At 44.5% G+C, this 27,713-nt stretch overlaps 1 protein-coding gene across 12 annotated transcripts in view; it reads right to left on the bottom strand.

Moving 5' to 3' along the window:
- Positions 1-201: 201 nt before the first annotated feature.
- Positions 202-27,713, bottom strand: part of ST3GAL6 (ST3 beta-galactoside alpha-2,3-sialyltransferase 6) — a 235,045-nt gene continuing 207,533 nt past the window's right edge. For 10 of the 12 annotated variants that reach the window (XR_004539149.1, XM_033941153.1, XM_033941154.1 and 7 more), the window contains 2 exons: positions 8,550-8,702; positions 202-2,241 (listed from right to left, as the gene is read on the bottom strand). Coding sequence is in view for 11 of the 12 variants with exons in the window: in XM_033941153.1 (XP_033797044.1) it covers positions 2,155-2,241; positions 8,550-8,702 (240 nt within the window). In the remaining variant the exon portion in view is untranslated. Of the gene's footprint in view, positions 2,242-8,549; positions 8,703-17,338; positions 17,506-27,713 lie in introns of those variants that run through there. The other 2 variants (XM_033941151.1, XM_033941156.1) reach the window with 2 other exon arrangements.

The following is a 27,713-nucleotide window of genomic DNA, read 5'->3' as shown; positions in this document are numbered from 1 at the left end:
ATAAGGAGGGACAGAGGGGGGGGGGGGGGGGGGGGAGTGTCCAGTCTGGACTGCTGCAGTTGCTGCTCCAAGGGGTGAAGGGAGGAGGATTTTTTTTTTGCCAGTTGGGTAAGTACCGGTTGTATGAGTCCCGGATAATAGAGATTCTACTTCTACTGTATATAGTTTACCTCTTCCAGATTACTACACTTCAATCTACAATCCAGCATAAAAACAGTGATTTACCTTTTATTGCCACAGTATTGTATAACAGTAAACAAACAAACAAATCTATGTCAAACATCCAGTAACATAGTAAGGGGGTTGTGGACCGCTCTGGGCGCTAGGTCAGTGGGGGCACTGGCACCTCTTTGCCCCACCCCATATCTCTGTATTATCTTTGCTAACTCGAATAACTTTTGCCTGTTGCTCACACCAGCCTGGTTCCCCTCTGAATCACTTCTGGGTAACAGGGCCAAAAAGTGATGTCAGATGGAAATCCAACGCTGATGCGAGGAGCATACTGCAGAAGCCACTTATGCTGGTGAAGATCAAGAGGTATTGGGGGGAGGCGCAAGTGTGGAATGGGTGGCAGGAAGGAATTGGGGGGGAGTGGAGAGGAAGGTGCGGGAGGGGGGGGAGAACCACTGCCCCAGATGCCTCCTACCCTTACTATGCCACTGCAAATATCTCTATTTCACAGCCTCTGCTGAAACAAGGCATCAATACTATCGGTGACATCTCCATTCACTGGATGGCTCTTTCCATGCCAACTGGATTTTATATTCAAGTATTAAAGGAATATCTTAATTTGATAGCACTCGCCCTTTACAGCCTGCACCAAGAGAAGGTTCACTTTCAATTATAACTTCTTGAAGATTTTAGGCAGCTTTCCTACAATATTCTGCTCCCCCCCTCCCTAGAAAGACACACATTTAACTTAATGGGAACCAATTAATTCACATTTGCTATGATGTCCAATATGACATACAGCACATCAAATCAATCAATAGGAGAAAATTGATACTGCTCAAATCATGGCTACTCTTAGGAAGTTATGAAATTCGCACTTGAAGATGTTAAAATAATTAGCCTGTCAACAAAACTGTTTAGCTGTGTACATCTACCCGACGTGTTACATGTACATCTTAAATATTGTATGGTACAAAGAAAGCACACCCTTTTTCTTAGATCATAAGTCAATGAATTCTAGTACTGCCAGTCCAGATTATTCCGTTCACAGTCTAACATGCATTACTATATGTAAGACTCATTTTTTCTTAATTTGCTGAAGGGTAGTACACTACCACAAAATATTTACTTGTCCACTTCTCCCCTCTCCTCAAAAATAGAAACAATCTCTTCATAATTTTACATGACTAATACAGCTACACAGATATGTGAAGCTGTAACTTTAAATAGATGGTACATATTATTTAAACATATACATTGATAAAAGCAAAGAATTGAAGCAGCTTTGAAATGGCTGGCACATTCTGTTAGCAACAAAAGAAACAATAATTAGTAGACAAACCTTCAAAGTTAGCATATACTGTTGGGTAACAGGATTAATACTTCAAGGTTTTCATCATTAAATCTGTGTGTAAAGGCAACTGCATTAAAAAAAACAAACAAATAAAAGACTTCTTAAATTTGCACTCCACACATCATTATATACAATGAACACTACATACAGAGGGATGAAAATTGGCCATGCTTCTTCCATCCTTATAAATGAATAAACTGAACACTAAAATTAAAAGTGGGACAGAAATTAATATATTCTGAAGCATGTAACACTTGAAAAACTTGGACTCACACATTTTCTGTTTCTTATTTTCAGTTTAGTGTCTTCCCCCCTCAGCTAATGGCGAACTCTTTAAAGCAGAGATGGTATATAGCAGATAGAAGACAACATAAAAATTGGAGCCTTTGTGTCAAAGGGAAGGATAAATGTTCTATGAAATATGCATAGTCCAAAAAAATGTAAAGACATATGAGGCTGGAACTCCTTTGCCCACATTGTCAAGGGAAATATCAGAAAAACCTTAATTTTGCTCATCTTTCTTCATTTCAAGTTCCTTGATGAGCTCTGATTGGCCTTAAAGTGTCAAAAGAAATACAGTACTAAATATTGTTCAGTGCATGGCTATTTCTTCCATACAATCTTTCAGTTCAGTCTTGTGTCAGGTTTATGATTGTTTTGTTTTCTACAAATCTGCCCAAAAGCCTTTGTTCTGCACTGATGTTGTGATATTCATTCTGGAGAGAAAGCATAGAAACAAAATCAAATCGTCATCATTGTGTTGGAAAAACATTCTTTGTTAACATACCAACATAGATATCTACCGTATTTTCACGTAGATAACGCGCACCCGTGTAAAACGTGCACACGGGTATAGCACGCGGGAAACCGAAAATATGTTTTAAAAATTTTTGTATACCGCGCATGCTGCCCCGACTCTCCCGTTGCCGGCCGACTCTCCTTTCGCCCGCCCCGACTCTCCTCTCCCCTTTGAAGTCCTGTCCCCACCCTGAAAGCCTGATGCCCCCCCCAACATCCGATTCACCCCCCCCCCCCGCAGGACCGCTCGCACCCCCACCCCGAAGGACCGCTCACACGCACCCGCACCCCCACCCCGAAGGACCGCTCGCACGCACTCCCACCCGCACCCCCACCCTGAAGGACCGCTCGCACCCCCACAGCCTCCCGACCCCCCCCCATCATATAGACGCTCCTACCGGTATCCTGATGCTTCCTCTTGGCGGTCCCGGCCCTTCTGTGAGCCCTGCGCCTGCGCTGCTTCCTCTTCCGGCGGTCCCGCCCTTTCTCTGACGTCAGAGAAAGGGCGGGACCACCGGAAGAGGAAGCAGCGCAGGCGCAGGGCTCACAGAAGGGCCGGGACCGCCAAGAGGAAGCATCAGGATACTGGTAGGAGCGTCTACATGATGGGGGGGGGTCGGGAGGCTGTGGGGATGTGAGTGGTCCTTCAGGGTGGGGGTGCGGGTGGGTGCAAGCGGTCCTTCGGGATGGGGGTGCGTGCGAGCGGTCCTTCGGGGTGGGGGTGCGAGAGGTCCTGCAGGGGGGGGGGTGAAACGGACGTCGGGGGGTGGGTGGGAACTATGTAAAAAAAATTTTATATAGCGCGCTCACGCGTATAACGCGCAAGGTTATGCACGGTTTGTAAAATCGTGTATACGCGCGTTATATGCATGAAAATACGGTAGTGGGGAGGAAGGAGGTGAGAGTTTTTGTCATTGCATGAGAATGGCCCTCAAGCTGGTCAGAGCCCGAGCCCATGACAGTAAGAATTCAAGGGCAGTTAAGCTATGTAGTCCCCTAGCTAGGATGGTTGCTACCACAACCCAACTTTGTATATATTGAACAGAGAGGTGAAAAAAATGAGGGAAATAATTACTACATAGAATAAATAAGGGTTCATGATATCTGGCTAGCATGGTTCCACCTGAGCTTTACAAAAAAAAGGATAGGGGAAAATTGCCATATCAAAACAAGTTCTCATTTACAGTATAACAAAATGTTGCTTTTTTTTCCTCGATAGTATAGCACAGTTACTTACCGTAACAGGTGTTATCCAGGGACAGCAGGCAGATATTCTTAACACATGGGTGACGTCACCGACGGAGCCCTCGGTACGGACCTTTTAACTAGAAGTTTCTAGTTGGCCGCACCGCGCGTGCGCGAGTGCCTTCCCGCCCGACGGAGGAGTGCGTGGTCCCCAGTTAGGATAAGCCAGCTAAGAAGCCAACCCGGGGAGGTGGGTGGGACTTAAGAATATCTGCCTGCTGTCCCTGGATAACACCTGTTACGGTAAGTAACTGTGCTTTATCCCAGGACAAGCAGGCAGCATATTCTTAACACATGGGTGACCTCCAAGCTAACAAAGAGGGAGGAGGGATGGTTGGCCATTAGGAAAATAAATTTTGTAACACAGATTGGCCGAAGTGTCCATCCCGTCTGGAGAATGCATCCAGACAGTAGTGAGTAGTGAACGTGTGAACTGAGGACCAAGTGGCCGCCTTGCAGATTTCCTCGATGGGCGTGGAACGGAGGAAAGCCACAGAAGCAGCCATAGCTCGGACTCTGTGGGCCGTGACAGATCCTTCCAGTGAGAGACCGGCCCGAGCATAACAGAAGGCAATACAGGCAGCAAGCCAATTTGAAAGTGTCCGTTTGGAGACAGGACGGCCCAAACGGTTGGGATCGAAAGACAAAAAGAGCTGAGGGGATGTTCGGTGAGCTCTGGTACGATCAAGGTAGTAAGCAAGGGCACGCTTACAATCCAGCGTGTGCAACGCCTGTTCTCCAGGATGCGAGTGAGGCTTAGGGAAGAAGACGGGAAGCACAATGGACTGGTTGAGGTGAAAAGCTGAGACCACCTTGGGAAGGAATTTAGGGTGGGTACGCAGAACAACCTTGTCATGGTGAAAAACAGTGAACGGTGGGTCGGCAACCAGTGCATGCAGTTCGCTAACCCTCCTGGCAGAGGTGATGGCAATTAGGAAAAGCACCTTCCAGGTAAGAAGCCTGAATGAAGTTGTGGCAAGAGGCTCAAACGGAGGTTTCATAAGGGCAGAGAGAACCACATTCAGGTCCCAGACGACGGGAGGAGGCTTGAGAGGCGGTTTGATGTTGAAGAGCCCTCTCATAAATCTTGAAACCAGAGGATGAGCCGTGAGGGGTTTCCCGAGAATAGGCTCGTGAAACGCAGTGATGGCACTGAGGTGGACTCTGATGGAAGTGGTTTTGAGGCCAGCGTTGGACAGCGAGAGCAAATAGTCCAAGACAGTTTCCACCGCCAAAGAGGTGGGTTCTTGATGATGCCGGAGACACCACGAGGAGAATCTGGTCCACTTCTGATGGTAACATTGAAGAGTGGCCGGTTTCCTGGAGGCGTCCAAAATGAGGCGGACCGGTTGAGATAGATTCTCCGGAGAGGTCAGCCCGAGAGAAACCAAGCTGTCAGGTGGAGGGAAGACAGGTTGGGATGTAGTAGAGACTGATTCTGCTGTGTAAGTAGAGTAGGAAACACAGGAAGAGGAATGGGCTCCCTGGAGCTGAGTTGAAGCAGAAGGGAGAACCAGTGTTGACGAGGCCACCGAGGGGCGATGAGGATCATGGTGGCATTGTCCTTGCGGAGTTTGGACAAGGTCCGCAACATCAAAGGAAGTGGAGGGAAGGCATAGAGGAACCGATCCCTCCAGTCGAGCAGGAATGCATCCGGGGCCAGACGGTGAGGAGAGAAGAGTCTGGAACAGAATTGGGGCAGCTGATGGTTGTGAGGTGCTGCAAAGAGGTCCACCTGCGGAGTGCCCCATCGAGCAAAGATGGAGAGTAGAGTCGGAGGGTCCAACGTCCACTCGTGAGGTTGAAGGATGCGGCTGAGATTGTCGGCCAGAGAGTTCTGTTCGCCCTGGATATAGACCGCCCTGAGAAAGAGATTGCGGTCCGTGGCCCAGGTCCAGATGCGCAGAGCCTCCAGACAAAGGGGGCGAGATCCGGTGCCGCCCTGCTTGTTTATGTAGTACATGGCGACTTGATTGTCTGTGCACAGGAGGAGGACTTGAGGACAGAGAAGATGCTGGAAAGCCTTGAGGGCGTAGAATATGGCTCTGAGTTCCAGGAAATTGATGTGATGACGACGCTCCTGTGGGGTCCAAAGTCCCTGGGTGCGTAGATCTCCCAGGTGAGCTCCCCACGCGTAGGGGGACGCATCTGTGGTGATGATCATAGAGTGGGGGGGCAGATGGAAAAGTAGACCCCTGGAAAGATTTGAGGAGTTCAACCACCATTGGAGAGATTGCTGAAGAGATGATGTCACAGAGATGGGATGAGAAAGAAGATCCGTAGTCTGTGACCACTGGTTGGCGAGCGTCCACTGAGGTGTACGAAGGTGGAGACGAGCCAGAGGAAGGACATGCACTGTCGAGGCCATGTGACCCAGGAGGACCATCATCTGTCGAGCAGGAATGGAGGGATGCATGAGTACCTGACGGCAGAGATGGAGCAGGGTCTGCTTGCGATCGGAGGGGAGAAAAGCCCTCATTAGCGTGGTGTCCAGAACTGCTCCAATGAATTGAAGTCGCTGGGTGGGAAGCAGATGCGACTTGGGGTAGTTGATCTCGAACCCCAGGAGGTGGAGGAGAGAGATGGTGTGATGAGTAGCCTGTAGCACAAGTGGAGACGTAGGTGCTTTCACCAACCAATCGTCCAAATAGGGGAACACCTGGAGGTTGTGAGACCTGAGGAAGGCTGCTACCACTATAAGGCACTTGGTGAAGACCCTGGGTGAGGAGGCGAGGCCGAACGGTAGCACCTTGTACTGATAGTGGTGGTGCAGTACCTGGAATCGCAGGTAGCGGCGAGAATGTTGATTGATGGAGATGTGAGTGTAGGCCTCTTTGAGGTCCAGGGAACATAGCCAGTCGTGTTGAGAAAGAAGAGGATAGAGCGTGGCAAGGGAGAGCATTCTGAACTTCTCCTTGACCAGACACTTGTTGAGGTCCCTGAGATCGAGAATGGGACGGAGGTCTCCCGTCTTTTTGGGTACCAGGAAGTAGCGGGAGTAGAATCCCTGCCCCCTTTGATCTGGAGGTACTTCTTCGATGGCATTGAGAAGGAGGAGGGATTGAACCTCCCTCAGGAGGAGGGGGGTTTGGGATGAGTTTGAAGCAGACTCTACGGGGAGGTTGTCCGGGGGCAGAGTCTGGAAGTTGAGAGAGTAGCCGTGGCGGATGATGTTGAGGACCCACTGGTCCGACGTGATGACTTCCCAACGGCTTGAGAAAATGGTGAGACGACCCCCGATAGGCTGTGGAAGAGGCAGCGAGGGTGGATGACTGGCTATGCCCTGGAGAGAAGAGTCAAAAGGGCTGAGATTGTTTAGCAGGAAGAGCAGGGTTTGCTGGATTCTTCGGTTTTTAAGAGTACGTTTTTGTAAAGTGGCACAGCGGGTGCAAGAATCTGCCCGATGCTCCGGACCCAGGCACTGCAAACACCAATTGTGTGGGTCAGAAACGGAGATCGGGCGTGCACACCGCTGGCACTTCTTAAAACCGACCTGCGGGGGCATGAAGGGGAAGATAGCCTCCGCAAAATCGAAGTCCGAGGCCTGTATAATGGCAACAGGCCCCGCCGGGGCAAAAACGAAAGAAACAATAAAAATCAAAGTTTTTTTTTTTTTTTTTTTTGTAATTGAAAGAAAAAGGAAACCCGGAGGTAGAGGAAGAAAAAAATATAACAAAAGCGCGAGCGGGAAGGCAAAAAGTGATTTCAACGGCCGTTGAAAAAATACACGCGTCTTCTTCGCTCCGCGGAAACGAAGAAACTGGGGACCACGCACTCCTCCGTCGGGCGGGAAGGCACTCGCGCACGCGCGGTGCGGCCAACTAGAAACTTCTAGTTAAAAGGTCCGTACCGAGGGCTCCGTCGGTGACGTCACCCATGTGTTAAGAATATGCTGCCTGCTTGTCCTGGGATAAATACTGGTACTGAGTACCAGAATCTTTTATACTCCGTCAAAAATTACAAACACTAGGGGACATTCGAAGTTACAGGGAAATACTTTTAAAACCAATAGGAGGAAATTTTTTTTTCACTCAGATAATATTTAACTCTGGAACGCAAGGTTTGGATAATTTCCTGGAAAAAAGTCCATAGTCTGTTATTGAGAAAGACATGGGGGATGCCACTGCTTGTCCTGGATTGGTAGCATGGAATGTTGCTACTCCTTGGGCTACTAGGCTTGATGGACCATTGGTATGACCCAGTAAGGCTGTTCTTATGTTCTAATACCACCTGCAGTCCTCCAGATGTAGTGCCTCACTTAAATCTCTGCCACAATACTTAAACATTCACTATCTTCCTGTAGTTCTTTCGTGTGTGTGTGTGTATATACTTATTTTTTCTCATTCGTAGTCCCTTATTTTGTATTTTGTTCTATGTAACAGAGATAAAGTACTCTGCTAATGTGCAGCTGAGAAAGAGATGTGTTGGTATTCTGGGGACTAGTGCAATACGTTTTTCTCAGATTCTATGGTTGGCTGCAAAAGGGGTTGGACCCTCACTGGAAGTCAGCTCTGCCTACAAGCACCAGCATGTTTTTTTTTCTAGGAATAAAAGCATTCTCTGTATGTGTGTTTATCTGTGCTGGAAAAAAAGGAAAAGTGGGTGCATTTCGAAAGGCGCAATTCCCTAAACACTTTGTTTCAAAGGATCAATGTTTGTATGATGGGACTACTGAAAATCCCTCTCCCCATAGAAATGCATATGCCATGTTTTAAAGACTATTTTTCTGGAACCCCTAGTCCAATTTGGCCCATTTTCAAAGTTAATGTGTCTTTTCATCATGCCAAATCTGGCCCCATACTGCTACTGTAAGTTTTCAGAGAGTTTTTGTGCCCTAGGCATTTTTTCAACAATTTATGCATAATTTCTTTCCAACATTTAATTGGGTTCAAAAAAACAAGTCTATGCAAAAACAGAATAAACACAATCTTCAAAGTTGACATTTTACACCAGTGTTGTACCTTTAAATTATGCATATTACCTCAATCATTAGAGACATGGTTTCATTTCCATAGTAGTGCAATGTACTGTTTTGGGTTGTGAAATTGTACTTAAAGCCTGCTATATGAACTTCGTTACAGATATGAAGTGCCAGGACTATAGCAATTAAACCAGTTGTTGGATGTGTAGGTTTCTAAAGATAAAAAAATATATATACATACATTGTCAGTGAGGAAAGGCAATACATAATATTTGTTTTGAGAACTGTGAAACCCAAATGACCTGCTGTTCAATGACCTATTGTGAAGTACAACAAATATTGAATAATGAACACCTCATCTCCTGATGTGTTCAATCTCACAGAATTACAAACTAACTCATTTTAAGACGAAAAGAGCAAGAAAGCTAAGTTGTACACGTGCAAAGGATAGGGGATAAGAGGATATAAAAGAGACAGGTGGCTGAAGACATTACCTGATGGAGCTGAGCAGGCCCCTGTCCTATAGCTCAGAAAACTGGAAAAAAAAATTTTCCGAGTCTGCAATGAGTTCCCACACAGCTATCCCTCACAGAGTTCTTTAGCTCTTTCAAAAACTGATTCAATCTCAGGAAGGGTGCTGCATTCTGTGGCTGTTGAATGCTACTGTTCGCAGAGAACGTTTATTACAGGTGTGTAATTTATTTTTTAGTATCATGTTTGAGGTAGTATTAATACAGAAGGAAATCTTTTCCAGAGAAGGGAAAATGGTAAAAATAGAGGGCATAACTTGAGGTTGTGGGGTGTCAGACTTAAGAGTAATGTTAGGAATTTATTTTACACAGAGAGGCTGGTGGATGCCTGGCATACCCGCCCAAGAGGGGTGGTGGTGAGCAAAACAGTGACTGAATTAAAAAAAGCATGGAGTGAACACAGATGATCTCTAATCAGAAAATTAAGTGTATATATTGAAGAACCAGGGCTGGAATTGGGCAGACTTGCAGGTCTGTGCCCCATATGTGGCTATTCAGTTTGGGATGGGCTGGGGGCTTCAACAGGAACTCCAGTAGTTGGAACTTAAGAACAGTACCATGCAGACTTCTATGGTCCAGAAATGTCAAAGGAAAAAACAATTTAATTTAATCATAAATTTATAATACATATACCTATTTGGGTAGACTGGACAGACCATTCAGGTCTTTATCTGCTGTCATTTACTATGTTACTATAACCAAAGGCAACCGAAACAAGCCAGTAAGAATACATAGAAGAAGAAACACACCGTACATCAAAAAGAGAATGTGAAACACTGAACGCTCTTTTTTCAAATAATTCCTAGTCAAGCTCCCAGACATATATCTTTGCCACAACATATTCATTCCCATTCACACATAGACATCATTATATACTTATCCCCATCTGGGAAATCATTTTATGATCAGAATACAATTTAGAGAATGACACGGGGACAAGTTTTTCCCGTCCCCACAGGAACTCAATTTCCCCGTCCTGTCCCCACTTTTTGTTGTCCTTGTTCCTGCTCCATTCCTATAAGTTCTGCCTTAACTGCACAGTCCTCAAAAACTTATGATTTTAAAGTGTTTGAGGCTTGTGCAGATGAGGATGGAGCTTGCAGGAATGGGGAGAGGAAAAAAACTCGTGGTGACGGGATTGGAAAATGAGTTCCCGCAGAGAAGGGGAAAAATTTGTCCCTGTGTCATTCTCTAATACAATTGAGTTCACTTCAGTAGGGTTCTTATACAGTGCATGCAGGTGCAAAAAAGTTTGACCATGTCACTCAGATCACTGACTTCTGATAGTCCACAGGCTTACCTATTGAATCCTATTACTGGTCTTTAAAGTTCATTTTGCCCACACTCCACCCTTTCTCGACCATTTGCTGATCTCATACACACCAACCCGGATTCTTCATTCGCTGAAGCAGATTCTATTAGTCATTCCAACTTCTAGACACATCACCCATGATTCCATTTCTCACAGCATTTTTTCTGTTACAGGCCCTATTCTCTGGAACGTACTGCCTTCTTCGCTTCAATTAGAAACCTTTTTAGACAGATTAAAATGGCCCTTTAAACTTATTTTTTATTTAAAGATGCTTATGACTAATCTTATCCATTTTCTCAGCCTCAGATTGAAACACTCCAGCACCAGTCTGTGGATATAGTATAATCCTTGTCATTTACCCCTCCACTTTAGCCCTCTTTTCTTATCAATTACTATATTTCTGATTTTCTTCCCTTTCCCTTCCTTCTAGCCCTTTCTTCTATTTGTTTCTTTCTTCATTTTACTTTTTATAATATTTTAAACTGTTCCAACTTGAAACTTGTTGATAGCAGGTGGAATCTTTCCCATAAGCTACGATAGTGTTGCCATTCAGGATGCAATCTTTTTAAAGTATAGAATTCAAGTTCAATAATTCCTACATTTTATCAAACCAGATTTGGAACATAGGGACTTCTGTAGAGGACCAGCATTGAAGCACAGACTTTTTACCTATGAAGAGGGCTTGATATATGAATTGTTGGCTGTTGGTGACAAGCCCTATTGCACCAAAAGTTGTACATCTCCCAACAAAAGTGCTGGATAATTCCATTCCATAGGGTGTTATAGAGTATCCTCTAAAATTGTTAAAATCCCATTCCACACAGTCAATTTAGGGCATTTCATAAAAAATATGCAATAAAGTACCTGGAGCATTCTGACATTTCACACAGTTTTCATTCTCCCCCCCCCCCCCCCCACCCCCAAGCCCTAATTGTGCCCCTTTGGCTTTGGATAAATATGCTCTATGAAAAATTTTATATTGCATTTCTTCCATATGTGATGAATTCAGACTTACATAGATATTTTTAAAGAACTTTCTAAGATCATTCAGTGATACCTCCATCTGAATCTCCTCCGACCAGTTAAGTGCCAATGAGGCCATGTGAGCATCATCAAAGCAATTCCTGTACTTCTTGTTCCAGACTGACAACTTATTCAGATGTGATGGAATGGTCAGCATTTCCTTGTCTAGATTTCCATAAACCCATCTTGTCTGATAGGAGAAAATTTCCAACAGGCCCTAACTTGAGTAAATGCCCACCTGAGGCAGATCTCCCAGCTTATTTCTTCCACTATTTTTCAAGAGGGTAAATACAGATGCTCCCATCCCAGGTATAAAGTCAGGTTTACCTGTCAGTGTAAGAAAGGGGGAAGCCTGCAGTTTTCTTTCCTGCTTTACCTTCTACCATATCCATGCTTTCTTTAGAGAATTTAAGAAAAAGGTTCTGTAGCTATCGCAATTTAGACCCGTTAGGTCGTAGTCCATGTAAAAAAGATCAAAAGGAGCCTATAGAATTGTGTTAGGAGCCCTTCAGGAGAGCATCGCCATTGATTTGTAAAAGTTTCATGGATCCATCTAAAGAGGGAAACTACGTTGTAAAGTCACAGATCTGGGAGATTAAGGCCATCTAGATCTTTTACTTTGGACCTATACACCGGCAGAAAACCTGGTACAGCCTAGAATCAAGGAAGTGGCTCAGGCTTAACGACAGACAGCAAAATCGGTGAAGAAGAATCCAGGAAGGAGAGTCCTCAGGGCTTGCATGCAGGATAAGGCAACTGAGTGACAGAACAGCTGGGAGTCCTCAGGGCGTGAGTCTGAGATAAGACAGCTAAGGGGCTGGGAGCCCTCAGCACATGCGTGCAGGATAAGATGACTGAGTGACTAAAGTGCTAGAAGAGTCCAAGGCTGGAGGCAACATGGTAGACCCTGGGAGCATTTGCCAAAGTTCTGAGGAGCGGCCAGCGGAAGGACCAGTTGGGACAGTGGCAACTGGCAGAGAGACTGGTAAATGGCACCAGAAGCTGCTGAAGATCTGGAGGGACAATGCAGGGTCAGAGAAAGGACTCTTGAGAAGACCTGGAGAGATTGCGTTCAGGAAGGACTCAGGGAATGACCAGGAGGAGCTGAGAAGACCTGGTCAGGGTTTTAAGGGAATGTATAGTATGTGTATTTAATCCTGTATGTTTGTGTTTTAACAGAGAATAAAGGTGCCTGGGGGTGGATATGTGATGGGTGTTACCTGGTCACATGATGATAATATCAGCATTTACCTGGCTGGTTCACAGTAGAAATCTCTACAGCATCTTTGTAAAAGCCAGTGTTTGTTCTTTTACAATTAGATTATGTAAATTTGTAGTAGTCAATGATACATTGTTTTTTTTTTATTTTATAATTCCTGGATATGTCCCAGCTTTTTAGATACTGATTATTGTGAGCTGCTCTGAATTGTAAGGTATGGGTGGATTATAAATACAGCTATTATTATTTGATCCACTGGATTGTGGTAGTCTCTCAACTATTAATGAACACATATTTGCATATATGAATAATATTTTACTACAAATATCTCAATATGTATACTTTAGAGGAAAGGCGGGAAAGGGGAGATATGAGAGAGACATTTAAATACCTACATGGCATAAATGTGCATAAGGCAAATCTCTCATTTGAAAGGAAGCTCCGGAATGAGAAGGCATAGGATGAAGTTAAAAGACTCAGGAGTAATCTAAGAATATACATTTTTTATAAAAAGGGTGATAGATGCATTAAATAGGCTCCCAGAAGAGGTGGTGGAGACAAAAACTGTGTCTGAATTCAAGAAAGCGTGGGACAGGCATATGGGATCTCTTAGGGACAATCTGCCATCACATTTCTCTGTTTCTCTAGATCTCAAAATCAATGAAAACTTAAGTGTAAATTTTAATGTGAACTTTGAGGCTTTTTGTGGGGGATGAGTGGCTAGCTTCAAAATCTATCCCTTCTTTTATGAACACTGCAAAGTTCTTATCTACTTCTTTCCTAATTATTCTTTACTCAGACTGCTGCAGTCAGCTCCATATAGGTCTCCCAGTGAGCCATCAGCTATCATTGCTCACTAAAATTTATTGTTAAACCTATATAGTCCCCTTTCTATTTTGATATTCTAAATCATAAATGTATTCATAAGAACATAAAAATTGCCGCTGCTGGGTCTGACCTGTGGTCCATCGTGCCAAGCAGTCTGCTCACATGGCGGCCCTTAGGTCATAGATCAGTGCCCTGAGTCTAGCCTAGAGGTCTGCACGGGAACGGGGATCGCGGGGATCCCGCGGGTCCCGCGGGGATCCCGCGGGTTCCCCCCCTGGCCCACGGGACTCCCACGGGGACGCCCCCTGGCCCACGGGACTCCCACGGGGATGCCCCCCTGACCCACGGGACTCCCACGGGGACGCCCCCTTGCCCACGGGACTCCCACGGGGATGAAAACAACCTACCTAAATTCTGGCGATGCAAGTCTGGCGTCGCGTCGGGAAATAGCCATGTTGAGCAGTGAGCTCAGCACGTACACAGATGAAAGCCTTGCTTGCTGATTGGTCCGGCGGCCCCGCCCCACCGTGCCGCCGGACCAATCAGCAAGCAAGGCTTTCATCTGTGTACGTGCTGAGCTCACTGCTCAGCATGGCTATTTCCCGACGCGGGCATTAGGCTGTTTTTTGTCATTTCGGGTGGGGGGTGGCAGCGGCAGCAGCAGCCTGAAAAAGAAATCATCCTGGCCGGGTTCGGTGTCATGCTCCGGAGCTTCTACAGCCTTCCTATCTCCCTCTCCCTTCTACCTGCGGCTCTCTTCGGCATCTCAGCAGCAGTGATCGACACAAGCTTCTGGCGTCGGGGCCTACCCTCTGCGAGTCCCGCTTGTTTCAACTTCCTTTTTCCACAAAGGCGGGACTCGTAGAGGGAAGGCCTCGATGTCGGCAGCTTGTCTTGATCACCGCTGCTGACGAGTTGCTTAAGAGAGCCGCGGAGCAGGGGGGTGTTGCCAGGTGCAGGTAGAAGGGAGAGGGCCAGATGCAGGACTCGTGGGTGAGGGAGAAGAGAGAGAGAAAGAGAGAGGGGAGGGAAACAAAAGGAAATATTTCATACTGGGCTGGGCTGGAGTGGAGGGAAGGTGGAAAGATTCTGGCTACCGGGTGCAGTAACAAAGGAAAAGGGGGGAAAGCTGAAAATGAAGATAGTGACACAAAGAAGAGAAAGAGTAAGCAGGACCTACTGAATAAGGATAGAGATACAGAGGGGACATGAAGAGGAGGTGAAATAGAGACATATAAGTAATGCTGAAAAAGTGTGGGGGGGGGGAGATAAAGACATTGAAAGGGCAAATGGTGAACATGGGGTAAAGACAAGGACAGAGACAAATGAAGATTCTGAAAAAGTGGTGAGATAGGGATATAGGTGAGATGGACACAAAGAAGGGTGATGCTGGAAAATAGGTGGAATGGTAATTCTGACAGACACAGAAGGGAAATGCTGGATCAAGGAGAGATGGGGCTCAGGCTGGATGGAATGAGGAGAAATGCCTTGTTGGCCCGGAACTTCCTCTCCTACGTCAGAATTGACGTCAGGGAGCGGAATGCTGGTCAGCGCGACGCTTCTGCAGGGAAAGCTTGGGACAGCGGTGGCTTGGGGACTATTCCCCGATGGCGGTGGCAGCAAACCGAGTGGCTTGGGGGAGGGCACGGAGAAAGAAAGAAAGGGGGCAGACAGAGAGACAGAAAGAAGGGGGAACAGGGAGACAGAAAGAAAAAGTTGGGGGAGAGAATGAGGTCTGGAGGAGAGGAAACATACAGGAGGCTGAAAGAAAGGAAGAAAGATTGGATGCACAGTCAGAAGAAGAAAGTGCAACCAGAGACTCATGAAATCACCAAACAGCAAAGATAGGAAAAATGATTTTATTTTCAATTTAGTGATCAAAATGTGTCTGTTTTGAGAATTTATATCTGCTGTCTATATTTTGCACTATGGCTCCCTTTTACTAAACCGCAATATTGTTTTTTAGCGCAGGGAGCCTATGAGCATTGAGAGCAGCGCGAGGCATTCAGCGTAACTCCCTGTGCTAAAACCTACTATTGTGGTTTAGTAAAAAGGGAGGGGGTGTATTTGTCTATTTTTGTATTTTGTTACCGAGGTGACATTGCATAGAGTCATCTGCCTTGGGAAATGTATATGGCAGATATCTTTGTTTTGTGTTCAAAAGAAAAGGAAATGCATTTCTGGTTTTATTTCTACAGTGTTGAAGTACTTGTTGGCCCTTGCTGTGACTGGTGGGGATCCCCAAGCACCGCCAGCAGAGGACCTCCTCTAGAGATGGTCAGAACTCCCCTCCACCAAGCGCAGCAGTCGCTGGCAGCATCCATGAGCCACTGAGGTGCCAGCATCTGTGACTCAGGGACGCTACTGCTGCCTGCCAAGCTTGGCAAAAGGGACCCCAGGCCAACTGCAAAGGAAGTCCTCAGCTGACAGTTTGTGGGTTCTCATCAGCTGAGTATTTATATTTTATATTTACATTAGAGGTTCTGGTAGAAACCCATTTACAAAGTATGTATTCTTCCCAATTAATATTTCCAAATTAATAGTCTCTTTGCTTATTTGTAAATGGGTCTCTACCAGAGCCTTTAATTCAGTAGCATAATTAAATAAAATAACTATTTCTGAAGTTTATAGGGAAGGATGGTGACGGAGGGGATTCCTCGCGGGGACGGGTGGGGACGGAGGGGATTCCTCGCGGGGACGGGTGGGGACGGAGGGGATTCCTCGCGGGGACGGGTGGGGACGGAGGGATTCCTCACGGGGACGGGTGGGGACGGAGGGATTCCTCACGGGGACGGGTGGGGATAGGTGGGATTTTGGCGGGGACGGGTGGGGACGGGTGGGATTTCTGTCCCCGCGCAACTCTCTAGTCTAGCCTTCATTCTGCTACTCCTCAAGGTTTCTCTCTCTTCCTAAATCCCTCTCCCATAAATGCCACATATCAAGCAAATCACTCCTATCTGCTCTTCTCCTCTGTGAATACCTGGATTTGTGCTTTCCATTTTGCTGTGACCTATGCTTGGAATAGATTTTTTTGAATCAATATAGTCAATCTTGTTTTACGTGCTAGCTATTGTAGTTAAAAATAAATATCAGAGCAATGGTCAGACCACACTTAGAATACTGTGTCCAACACTGGTCTCAATACCTTAAGAAGGATAAAATTCTGTTGGAGAGGGTGCAGAGGCGAGCCACGAAACTAGTCAAAGGCATGGAGAATTTAAGCTACAAAGAACGCCTCGGAAAACTGGGACTGTTCACCCTCGAAAAGAGAAGACTGCGTGGGAATCTGATTGAGACTTTTAAAATATTAAAAGGATTTGACCAAATTGACCAGGAAGCAGCATTATTGACATTTTCAGATGTGACACGGACAAGAGGTCATAGCCTGAAACTGAGTGGCAACAGGTTCAGGACAAATGTCAGGAAGTTCTGTTTCACACAAGGAGTGGTGGGCGCTTGGAATGCTCTCCCGGAGGAGGTTGTGGCGGAGACTACTGTTCTGGGTTTCAAACGCAAGTTGGATACACACCTTCTTGCAAATCATATTGAGGGATACGGGAAATCTGGGTCTCCAACAAGGAGCACCTAAATTGGCCTCCGTGTGTGCGGATCGCCGGACAAGATGGACCTTGGTCTGATCCGGTGAAGGCGTTTCTTATGTTCTTAATATATAAATAAATAAATACAAAATCCAGATATTCAGTGCTGGTATCTAGCATTAGAGCAGCCGAGACAGACTATAGGTATATCCATATAGTGCCACTGAATATTTTGGTCAACTGCACTTATATGGATAGCAGTTCCAAGCCTGGCTCCTAGATCCTTAGATTTTTGTTGAGGCCCGGAATAAGGGTAGCCATGTTAATCTTTTGTTATATTATTTACAGTATAATCTGAAACAAAACCAAAATGGAACAATAGTCTCTGGATGTATCAGGAACCATTGAGGCAGTAAAGGTTTTATTTAAAACAAATATTTAAACATAAAAACAAAAACATTAATATATAAGGAGTACAAAAAGTACCAATTACTGATGAAGGTAAAAACATATATTGGAACCAACATGGCCTGTGTTTCGGCATTCTTTGCTTTCCTCAGGGGTCCTTGAAGGAAAATTGAAACAAATGGTAAATATGGCATTATTTGGTATTATGAAAAATAAGTATGTTATAAACGGTGAAAGGATGTGAGAGTAAATAAATGATGAATGAATGATATGCATTGGTGTAACCAGAAAATCATAGTGAACATAAGTGCCCAGATAGTAAATGGATGGTTGATAAATGGTGTGCCATGAAGTGAATTTTTATGTGTGCAATAATGAGTAATTATAAAAATAAAAAAATTTGCATAATGATAAAATCAAATCATGCATAAAGTTATGTGTGTGTGTGTGTGTGTGTGTGTGTGTGTATAAAACAGAATATGAGGAAAAACCTATGTATTTATGTGAGGATCATGAGATGGATAACCTGGACATACTGGCCTCACTTGTGTATGCTGGACATTACAGACCCTTCAATACATATATTTTCCCATAGCCTAAACCAGCCTTCTTTTACAGGCTACCAAGATGGAACTGCCTGGACCTTGCTATCTGTGAACACATGTATCCTTTGAAATGCTAACCCAGCTGGCCTTTGCTACAAAATTCCTGTCTCCATTCCCTGCTGGGAGGATACTTCTCCAAAGTTCTGCTGAGCTGTTATCAGTGCTGTATGGCTTCACATATGCAAGGCACCCTGAAAAGCCATAAAACATTTATAACACGCAACAACCCCTGCAGGATGAAAGGGGAGTAGAGACACAGGAGCCTGATACCAAGTCAGAACTTTTCAACCACAGGCTGGATGGGAACCAGGCACAGCTGGGGTGCTGGAAGGTCACCTTGCCAACTTTCTGCATAAGACTATCTACAAGGTCGCCATCCTGAAAGTGTACAGCATTGTAAAATCACAAAAGGTGATAAGGATTCCAGACATGTAAGAAGAAGAAAGTTCACAAAGTGCCCTCTGCTTCTGGGCTGCTTGGCCCCCCCCTCCTGGGGGGGGGAGTGAGAGAGGCATGGACTGGGGGGGAATAGTTAGGTATACATTTTTGTACCAATAGGGAGGTACATGACCAGAGTTCGGGGATGTACTTTTTGGAACAAAGAAAGCATTTCTCTATATAAAAAAATCCATGCATCAGGTAAAACCAGAGATTCACTTGGGTATGCCAGCGGGGAAGTGCTAGCCCCCTGTTAGGTATATCAGTGTTAGTTCTACTCTCCATTGCATATTCTGAACTGACACTATAATATTTCTTCTGCTAGTGTCTTTGCTGCTTTAATTTTGTAAGTCTATACTAACAATAAAAATATTGTCTGTTTTGGAAAATACAATGCCGTCTCGTAATCATTCCAATGAGGTAAAATAAGTGGCATTACTTCAATCATGACCATGAGAAAGAACGAGATAGTGAAGATTAAGATGAATAGAATAAAACTGAAATCCATGTGTGCCATTTAAATCTCTTACCTAATGTTGCACAATCATACTGTGCAATATGATTTGTGGCCTGAACAGTGAGCAATGCAACTAAAATGGAACCAAATTATGCGCTGAAATGAAGTGAAACCAAATGTGCATTGAATTCAAAACATTGACCTATAAAATGTGTTTACTGATGTGACAAAATATTCAATACTGAACAAGTATAGGAAGTACTTTAACTCGTGATATTGCAACTTTGTAAAAACTCTTAACTGGTACCCGAAAGTATAACTTGCAATGAAGATATTAAAACAACATAATAAAAAATAAACAGATTGAAGCTAAGACTGAAACAATATGCGATAACTAAAACCAAATTGATCACTGCCACTGTGAAAAAAGTGCTGGGTCAAAGATGAAACCAATGTACAAAGGAAAAATAAACTGAGTTAAGACAGAATGTAAGATAGAACTAAAACGCTGTACGACCATGTTTCCAACCAACTGTTATCCGACACACATTTAACCTTATATTAAAAAATAGACTGTGCTCAAGATATCTAAAAGATACAATATAGTGACACTAATTGAAAGGTTATTGTGATTCCACATAAATGAAAGTATAAGGGTGGTTGATGCCACGGTCAAACGAGCTTGTGTGAGTCATAGAGAATACTGAAATTATCTAAAATGGTCATGATTCCACATAAATGCAAGTGCTTGAAGTATGATGATACCATAAGAACCTACTGTATTTTAAGCTCCATAAGACCCAAAAAAGTGGGTGAAAATAAGGGTGCGTCTTATGAAGCAAATATACATCCCCATCCCCCCCGGACGGTACCTTTAAATTGGATGGCTGCCTGCTGAGTATGTCAGGGCCTGCAGCGCTGGTTTCTGGGCCCGTAGCACTGCCTGAGTTGGATGGCTGCCTGCTGATTGCCGGTGTGTTGGGGTTGGCGGCGCACTAGCACTGCTGCATGGGTGCGCACCATTTCCTGAATAGCTGTTGTCAGTGCTGCGAGAACTGGCGGCAGCTGATTGTGGTGTGGCGCGTGCCCATGGAATTGCGCGCTTGTGCGCTGCTGGCCCTGACATGCTGGTGGTCGGCGAGTTCAGAAGGTGTTGCAGGCCGGCTGGTCTTGACGTTCCAGTGGTTGGTGAGTTTGGAGGTGTCGCGAGCCGGCTGGCCCTGATGTGCCGGTGGACAGTGAGTTTGGGAGGTGTCGCGGGACAGGGCACTGATACGCTTGTGCGCCGCTGGCCTCCTTTCCATGTCAGCATGTAATGACAACAGAAAGTGAGGAGAACAGAAAGTGAGGAGAGTGTCACCCACACTTCCTTTCTTATTTTGAAAGATAAAGACAATGAACTCTTTAAACCAGAGTGGGGGTTTATGTCTCTGTGATCTTCCCTCTTTTAATGCAGAGAAACTGAAAGCGTAATCTGCAAAACAGTTGAGTGATTTGTTGGCCTTTATTCCTGGTTTCTGCAAATTGAGATGAGTAGCAAAGGGGACTGGAGAACTGAACTTCACAGGCAGAACACGGGCCTTTCTCCCTCACCACTAGCATATTTTGGAATAGCAACCAGCTGTGTGATGGTACTGTGGCACTATGTGGACTTGGAAGGAGTTATGGCAGTGAACCTGAAACACTACATTCTGGAGGAAGTGGTGGCTGGATGGCTGTCAAATAACAGGTTTTTTAAAGTGCTTTGAAGTTTTTAACTTTTAAATTAAAGGGTAACGTTGATGCTTTTACTGGCTCCAGAGGTTACTGCTGCTGGCTGCAGCCTCTGGAAATTGTATATCTTATCTGGCCTGATTTTCCTTCTGCTAATAGGGCTGGCGCACAGTGGAAGTGTTTGGCTGCAGGGCCCTGTGCAAGATGCTAGAAGATGTGTATTTTAAATAGATTTCAGTTAGTAAAATGATGTAGAAAGGAGGGAGGACAGGGTGCAGAGCCTGGCAGGGAGTGAGGGGGGTTGGGTACAGAGCCTGGTATATATTAGTATATAATTTGGTTCAGAATGTTTTTTTCCTTGTTTTTCTACTCTAAATCTAGAGTGCGTCTTACTGTCAGGTGCATCTTATGGAGCAAAAAAATATGGTAATCTATGTTCTTATTATTTTATTTTAAACATTTCTATACCGTTTAAAACTAAATAGTTTTCATAATTTACATACATAATTTTAAAACAAAAACATAATAAAATAAACATACAATCAATCCTCAGAAATCATGACTACAAAATACCACCATAGCTTTGCATCATAAAGATCTTGAATAGTTCATCAACTCTGCCAGCAAGGAAAATTATTGGCTAGAGAAAGGCATCTACAAATAACTGCGTTTTAAGTAATTTTCTAAACATGCCCCTTTCATGAGACTATGAAGGGACAACCAAGTCGCCACCTGGCAAATCTTATCTGGAGGAATCTTCCTGGCTTCAGCCCAGGAAGAGGCAATCCCTCTTGTTGAATGCGCACGAAGCATGAAGGGAGGCTGCCTACTGCAGACAATGTAGCAGGATGAAATAGCTGATCTGATCCATCTTGAAATGGTAGCCTTGGAAGCCGGCCTCCCCTTCTTAGCTGGATTCATCAATATGAAGAGGTGATCAGAAAGATGAAAGTCATTCGTAACCTCCAGGTAACCCAAGATAGCCCTCTAAACATCCAGCACCTTCAAGACTGTCCGTCTTCTTAGAACCCAAGGATTGGATGAAGTCTCAGAGGGTGGTTGTTCTGAAGACACACTAGGTCTGTGTACCAGGGGTGTCGAGGCCAGTTGAGGGCCACTAGAACAACCCGTCCCTGATGCCTGGCCACTCTTCTTGGAACTCTCCCTACCATGGACCAGGGAGGGAACACGTACAGGAATTCGTCCATCAGCCAAGGCTGAACCAGCCTATCAATCATGGCTCTTTCGTGTTCGTATCTGCGGCTGAAGAATCACATTACTTTCTTGTTGCCTGTTTTTTTTCTACTATAATTAAGAGACTGACTCAAGTCAATTAAACCAACATATGAGAAGGACCCGTTATACTGTAACGTGGCTCAGAGACATATAACTCTGAAGAGGGGGGGTTACCCCCTCTTGGGTTAAGAGTTTTTCATCCAATCATAGTGTGATATTTAGTAAAAACGGCATTGGATTTCTTCTTGAACCCTTATCAGCTTTTGTAGATTTTTTTCTAAAAGACAGGGTTCCATTGGCTCCCTCTTATGTTTTGGACTTTACCAGTATCATCCAGTTTTTATCATCATTTCAGAACGTACCTAAGGACGCCATTTTACTTACCTTTGATATAACTGCTTTGTATACTAACATCCCACAGCGTGAGGCTATTGAAGTCATTCGAGCAGAATTACGATCTCAAGAATTATCTGAAACCAGAATTCAGTTTTTGCTGGATGTAGCACAGGTGGCACTTAGCATGAACTATTTTCAATTTGACCAGCACTTTTATAAACAGATCAAAGGCACTGCTATGGGGTCAAAAATGGCCCCCTCCATAGCGTGCCTGTATGTGTCTCAATTTGAACAACGTTTTTTATATCCATCTAAGTTTTGGCAGTACTTTTTGTTCTGGAGAAGATATATTGACGATGTCTTTGCTGTATGGATTGGTACAGTGCCTGACCTGATGGCATTTTTTGACTGGCTTAACAGCTGTGATTCCAACCTCCAGTTCACCATGACTAAGGATTGTCATCGAGTTTCTTTTTTGGATATCAATATCATTTTGCATCAAGGCTGTTTTCAGACATCTATATACCGAAAGCCTACTGACAGGAATAATTTACTCCAATATGATAGTTTCCATCCTAAACATTTAAGGAACAATATACCCATCGGACAATTCTTACGTCTTAGGAGACTATGTTCTACGGTGGAAGAATATGTGCACAGGGCAGAGGAAGTAAGGCACAGATTCTTATTAAAAGGATATCCACCAGCAGTACTCAAGAAAGCCTATAAGAGAGGCTTATATGCCAATCGGACTTTGCTATTACAGTCACAAGCCAAACCTGAATCACGCTCACTGGTGTGTGTTATACCATATTCTATTCATGCTTTCCAAATTAAGAAAATCATTAAACAACATTGGCCTATCATGCAGTACCATGAAGCTTTTCACGATGTCCCCAGGTTTGCTTTCTCCAAATCCTTGAATCTCAAACAGAAACTCACTCACTCTCAGTTTCTAAGTCAGCCTTCCCAACAATTTCCACAGAGGCAACATTCTCCATGTGGCCGCTGTAAAACATGTCGATACAGTGTCACAATCCAACAAATGTCACTTACGCCTCACCTGAAGTACACGCAGCACAGTACCAATTGCAATTCTCATCACGTAGTGTATGCCATATCATGCCCGTGCCATCTCGTTTATGTAGGGTGCACCACCCGTAACCTGAAACTTCGCATTGGGGAGCATATAAGTCGCATTCGGACAGGGGTGCAGGAAGCCCCCCTGGTTCAGCATTGGCAACAAGTCAATCATGCCGTGGAAGATCTCACATTCACAGTATTGGACTGTATATCTAGCCCCAGGGGTGGTGACATTGCCCGTATGTTGTGGAGGAGAGAACAAAAATGGATTTTTAACTTAAACACCCTCCACCCGAATGGCCTTAACAATGAAATCGAATGGGCAGCATTTCTTTGACTTCGTTTGGCTTTACAGCTTCTCATCTGTAGCAGTAGTAATATATTTTTTCATGCTTCTGTAATGTGAATGAATGACGTCATCACGTTCCTACGCTCGGCTGTTCCCCTCCCCCTCTGGTTTAAAAGTCAGAGCGGGTGCCGGTGTTCGCCTTTGCACGGAACTTTTTAGTTTTTGACCGGTATGTATTTACATTGTGTCTCTTATCCTTGTCAGCTGTTAATACTTTAAAATCTTGCACAGTTACAGCAGCTTTTTGAGTTTCAGTGCTTGTATCTGGTGCATTTTACTCTTCTTGTGTTGTTGCATTCCAGATTACAGTTAAAGAATTCATACATGGTGCGACTTTTTTGAAAATATTTAACTCTCGGTTGGCGGGGTCTCCTGAAGCAGACGCCGAAACGGGGCCGCGTCGGGACCCTGAGAAGTTGTATTTTTGCACACAAGCTAAGTACATTTTCACACCTCCAGTACAACCTGAATGCAATTACTTTTTTGTACTCTTCAAAAGTTTTGAAAGCAATATCGTTTAAAGTGTTGAACACAGTTATTAATTAACTTATACCTTCAAGAGTTGGACCCGTTTTTACTAAATATCACGCTATGATTGGATGAAAAACTCTTAACCCAAGAGGGGGTAACCCCCCTCTTCAGAGTTATATGTCTCTGAGCCACGTTACAGTATAACGGGTCCTTCTCATATGTTGGTTTAATTGACTTGAGTCAGTCTCTTAATTATAGCTCAGCTACTTTTCTGACTCCTTTTGTTACATTGTCCCTGTCTATTGGAAACATGTTTTTTTTCTACAGCATTTGAGCACCACTATCACGCAGAGTTTTCGAGCAGAACTGTCTTTAGCCTTTGATCCACGTTTTTTTGCCTTAGTACTTTCAAGGACCCCTGAGGAAGACAGGGTTGTTGAAACACAGACCGTGTTGGGACCATAGTCTCCATCAATTGGGTCCTAGACATTTTATCATGTGGATTAATCGACTGTATCTTCAATAAAGCCTGCATCTTGGACATCTTCTCCATAGTGTTTTTATTTTTTTCTTGCTGCCCGTCATCACTATGAGGTCGAATGTAGAGCTGCCACAACAGTCGATGATGCTCTGAAACACCTGAGGCAAGATGAACCACTCTCTTGGGTTCAGTCTGCCTGCTGAGAAAGTCTGCCCGCACTTTTTGCACTCCAGCGACATGAGTCGCAGTGATGGCCAGAAGATGAGTTTCCACCTAGAGGAAGATAGCTTTCACCTTCTTCTGGAGGTCAATACTCCTGGTACCTCCTTGCTTGTTGAAGTTAAGCTATTGCTGTCGTGTTGTTGGAAAACACTCTGACTGCTTTGTTCGACAACCGGGGCTGAAACTGAATCAGTGCCAAACTGATAGCTCAGAGCTCCAGCCTGTTGATAGACCGATGGCACTGTGCTGGGGTCCATCACCCCTGCACTGGGTGATCCTCGCAGTGCACTCCCCAGGACAGTAGGCTGGTATCCATTGTAAGCCTGCTCCAAGAGCTGATCCTCAGAAGCATCCCTGAGGATAGCGACTGAAGGCCTCCGTCATCTAGGGCAGTCAAACATGCAGTGGGTCCCCTCTACAGTGACCAGCGAGAGAAGGGAGTGCTGCAGGAGGTGCATATGCACTCTCGCTCAAGGAACCATGTCTATCGTGGTTGCCCTCAAAGATAATGCCTGGCCAATGGAAGTGCTGAAAGTTGGCTCTCAAGTTTCAGTCTGCGTGCCTCTGAAAGATATACCCGGTCAGTCTCCATGTCGATTCGGACACCCAGATATTCCAGGGACTGAATGGAATGCAGCTGACTCTTCTTTAGGTTGACAATCCATCCCAGGCCTTGGAGGGTTGTCAAAACAGTCTGAGCTGATCACTCTGCGACGGCACCCTGATGAGCCAATTGACCAAGTGAGGGTGGACCAGACCAGTGGAGTAGTAAGGGGGTGGGCAGACCATCTCCGGAGCCTCCATCAAGTCCAGTGATGCCAGGAATTCCCCTGGCTACACTGAGGCAATGACCAACGAGAGAGTCTCCATACAAAAATGAGGCACTTTGAGAACCACATTGACGTACTTGAAGTCCAGGATGAGCCCCCAATCCTCTGAACCTTTCTTCAGCCTGATGAAGTATAGCCTGATGAAGTATTTGGAGTATCTTCCAGAGCCCAAGTCTGTGACCAGAACCTGCTCAATTACCTGATTGTCCTGAGAGCTGACATGAGGCCAAACAACAGAATGTGATACTGAAGTGATTTGTTCCCACCCAAAATCTGAGATACCTCCTATGATCTAGAAATATCAGTAAATGCATCCTTTAAGTCCAGAGAGTAAACCCAATCTTGTTCATGAATCATTGGAAGAAGGGAGCCCAGGGAAACCATCCTGGACTTTTCTTTGACCAAATATTTATGGCCCTTAGGTCTAGGATAGAACACATCACCCTTGTCTTATTTTGGCATAGGAAGTTCCTAGAATATAATCCTCTTCTTCCCCTGGTGGAATGGGTTTGACTACATGGACCTTGAGAAGGGTAGAAATTTCCTCCACAAGTACCTCCTTGCTGTGAAAGCTGAGGTAAATGGCTCTCAGTTGGCTATTTGGTGGTGGTCTCTACCTATGGAGAGTGTAACTGAGACACACTATTTGAAAAACCCACTGGTCAAAGGTTACAAGGGGCCACTTCTCTTGGAAAAAAGCTCAGCCTCCCCCTAACTATAAGGTCATTCAAGATGGTCACTTACTGCAGATATGCTCTCTTGAATTTAGTCAAAAACATGTCCCCATTTTGACATCTGCGTATGATATTGACAAGAACGAAAGTGCTGAGGTTGAACATCTGGTGATAGCAAAAACAAGGGGTCAACAGTTTGGACCTGGTTCTAAAAACCCTCTCCTTTTGAGATTTTCTGGATTTCTGTGTCCTTTTTTGCATATGCAAGCAAAGATCACAGGTCAATTGGTTGTGGTCTGGTCCCAAACACTTGGATACACCAATTATGAGTATCAGCCCCAGAGAACAGCACTTAAAGCCCCAGAGAACAGCACTTAAAGCCACTGGGAACTTTAGATGACATGAAAGGGAAAAAAGCCACAGCCAAATCAAATGATTCAATGGTGAGCACAAAAAGGGGAACAGTTCACCTGAAAACGAAGGCAGTATCCGACTGATGCTTGGGTCTAAGAGGATCCTGAAAGCTGAGAAAAATAAAGGAAACTTAAAAGAAGGGCAAAACTTCACTAAAGCATTAAGGGAGCTAAAATAAATGTGAGGAAGATGGAAAACAATACCCAATAATGCCAAAATCCAACAAGGGAAGGCTCCCAAACTTGCAGACAAAACAGCACTGAGATGAGATGCATCTTCCCCTCACCACGCATATAAGACTGCTGGACCACGCTCATGAGTCATATGGGAAGGCACCTGCACATGCGTAGTGGGAGTGCTACCTCAAGCTCTTAAAGAGAGTATGCTAGGCAGCATTTCCACAATGAACTAATTTAATCTAATCTACTATTTCTGAGTTGCACTATGCCTAAACAGGTTCAAAGATAGTGTCACTCACTTTTGAGAATAATTTGGCCTGATTGTCCTCTGAGAATATCAATTTCTACAAAAGCAGCACTTAAATCAATAATATACCAACTCTATACTGGCTCCTATTTAACAACTGGAGCACAAGTGAATGAATTTGTTACGTTTTCTTCCATGTGAGGCAGATTGACCTAATAAGAGAATACCAGCTGAAGCATGGCTGTTTTCCTTTCCCACCTGAATTATTATAATGTGATACTACTGGTCTGTGCTTGAGCTCAGTTCAAATTATTTGCTTTTAACCATTTGACACCAGAGTTTGTGGCTTCTTTTATTACCTTTTAGGGGCAGCTATGACAATTATGTTCAATGGGTAAGCTTAGAGTGGTATTACCTCAAGCAAAGAGTTTTCAATTATATGAAACTAGGAAGATGACCATAAAGGCCCAGACTCTTGAAATGCTCTTCTATCAGTCTTATTTCAGATACTCTCACAGGACTATTTTATCGATATTGAAAATCTAGACATTTAAATATTTTCAATCTGATTAATTTTATGTAGAAATAATAACTGTAACTGATTATTGTCCTGTTTTCAATTTGTACTTT

The sequence above is a fragment of the Geotrypetes seraphini genome, chromosome 4 (genome assembly GCF_902459505.1).
Source record: "Geotrypetes seraphini chromosome 4, aGeoSer1.1, whole genome shotgun sequence".
In the NCBI taxonomy this organism is placed as follows: Eukaryota; Metazoa; Chordata; class Amphibia; order Gymnophiona; family Dermophiidae; genus Geotrypetes; species Geotrypetes seraphini.
The sequence above is the reverse complement of the archived record's forward strand: the minus strand, read 5'-3'. Positions and strand labels throughout refer to the sequence as shown.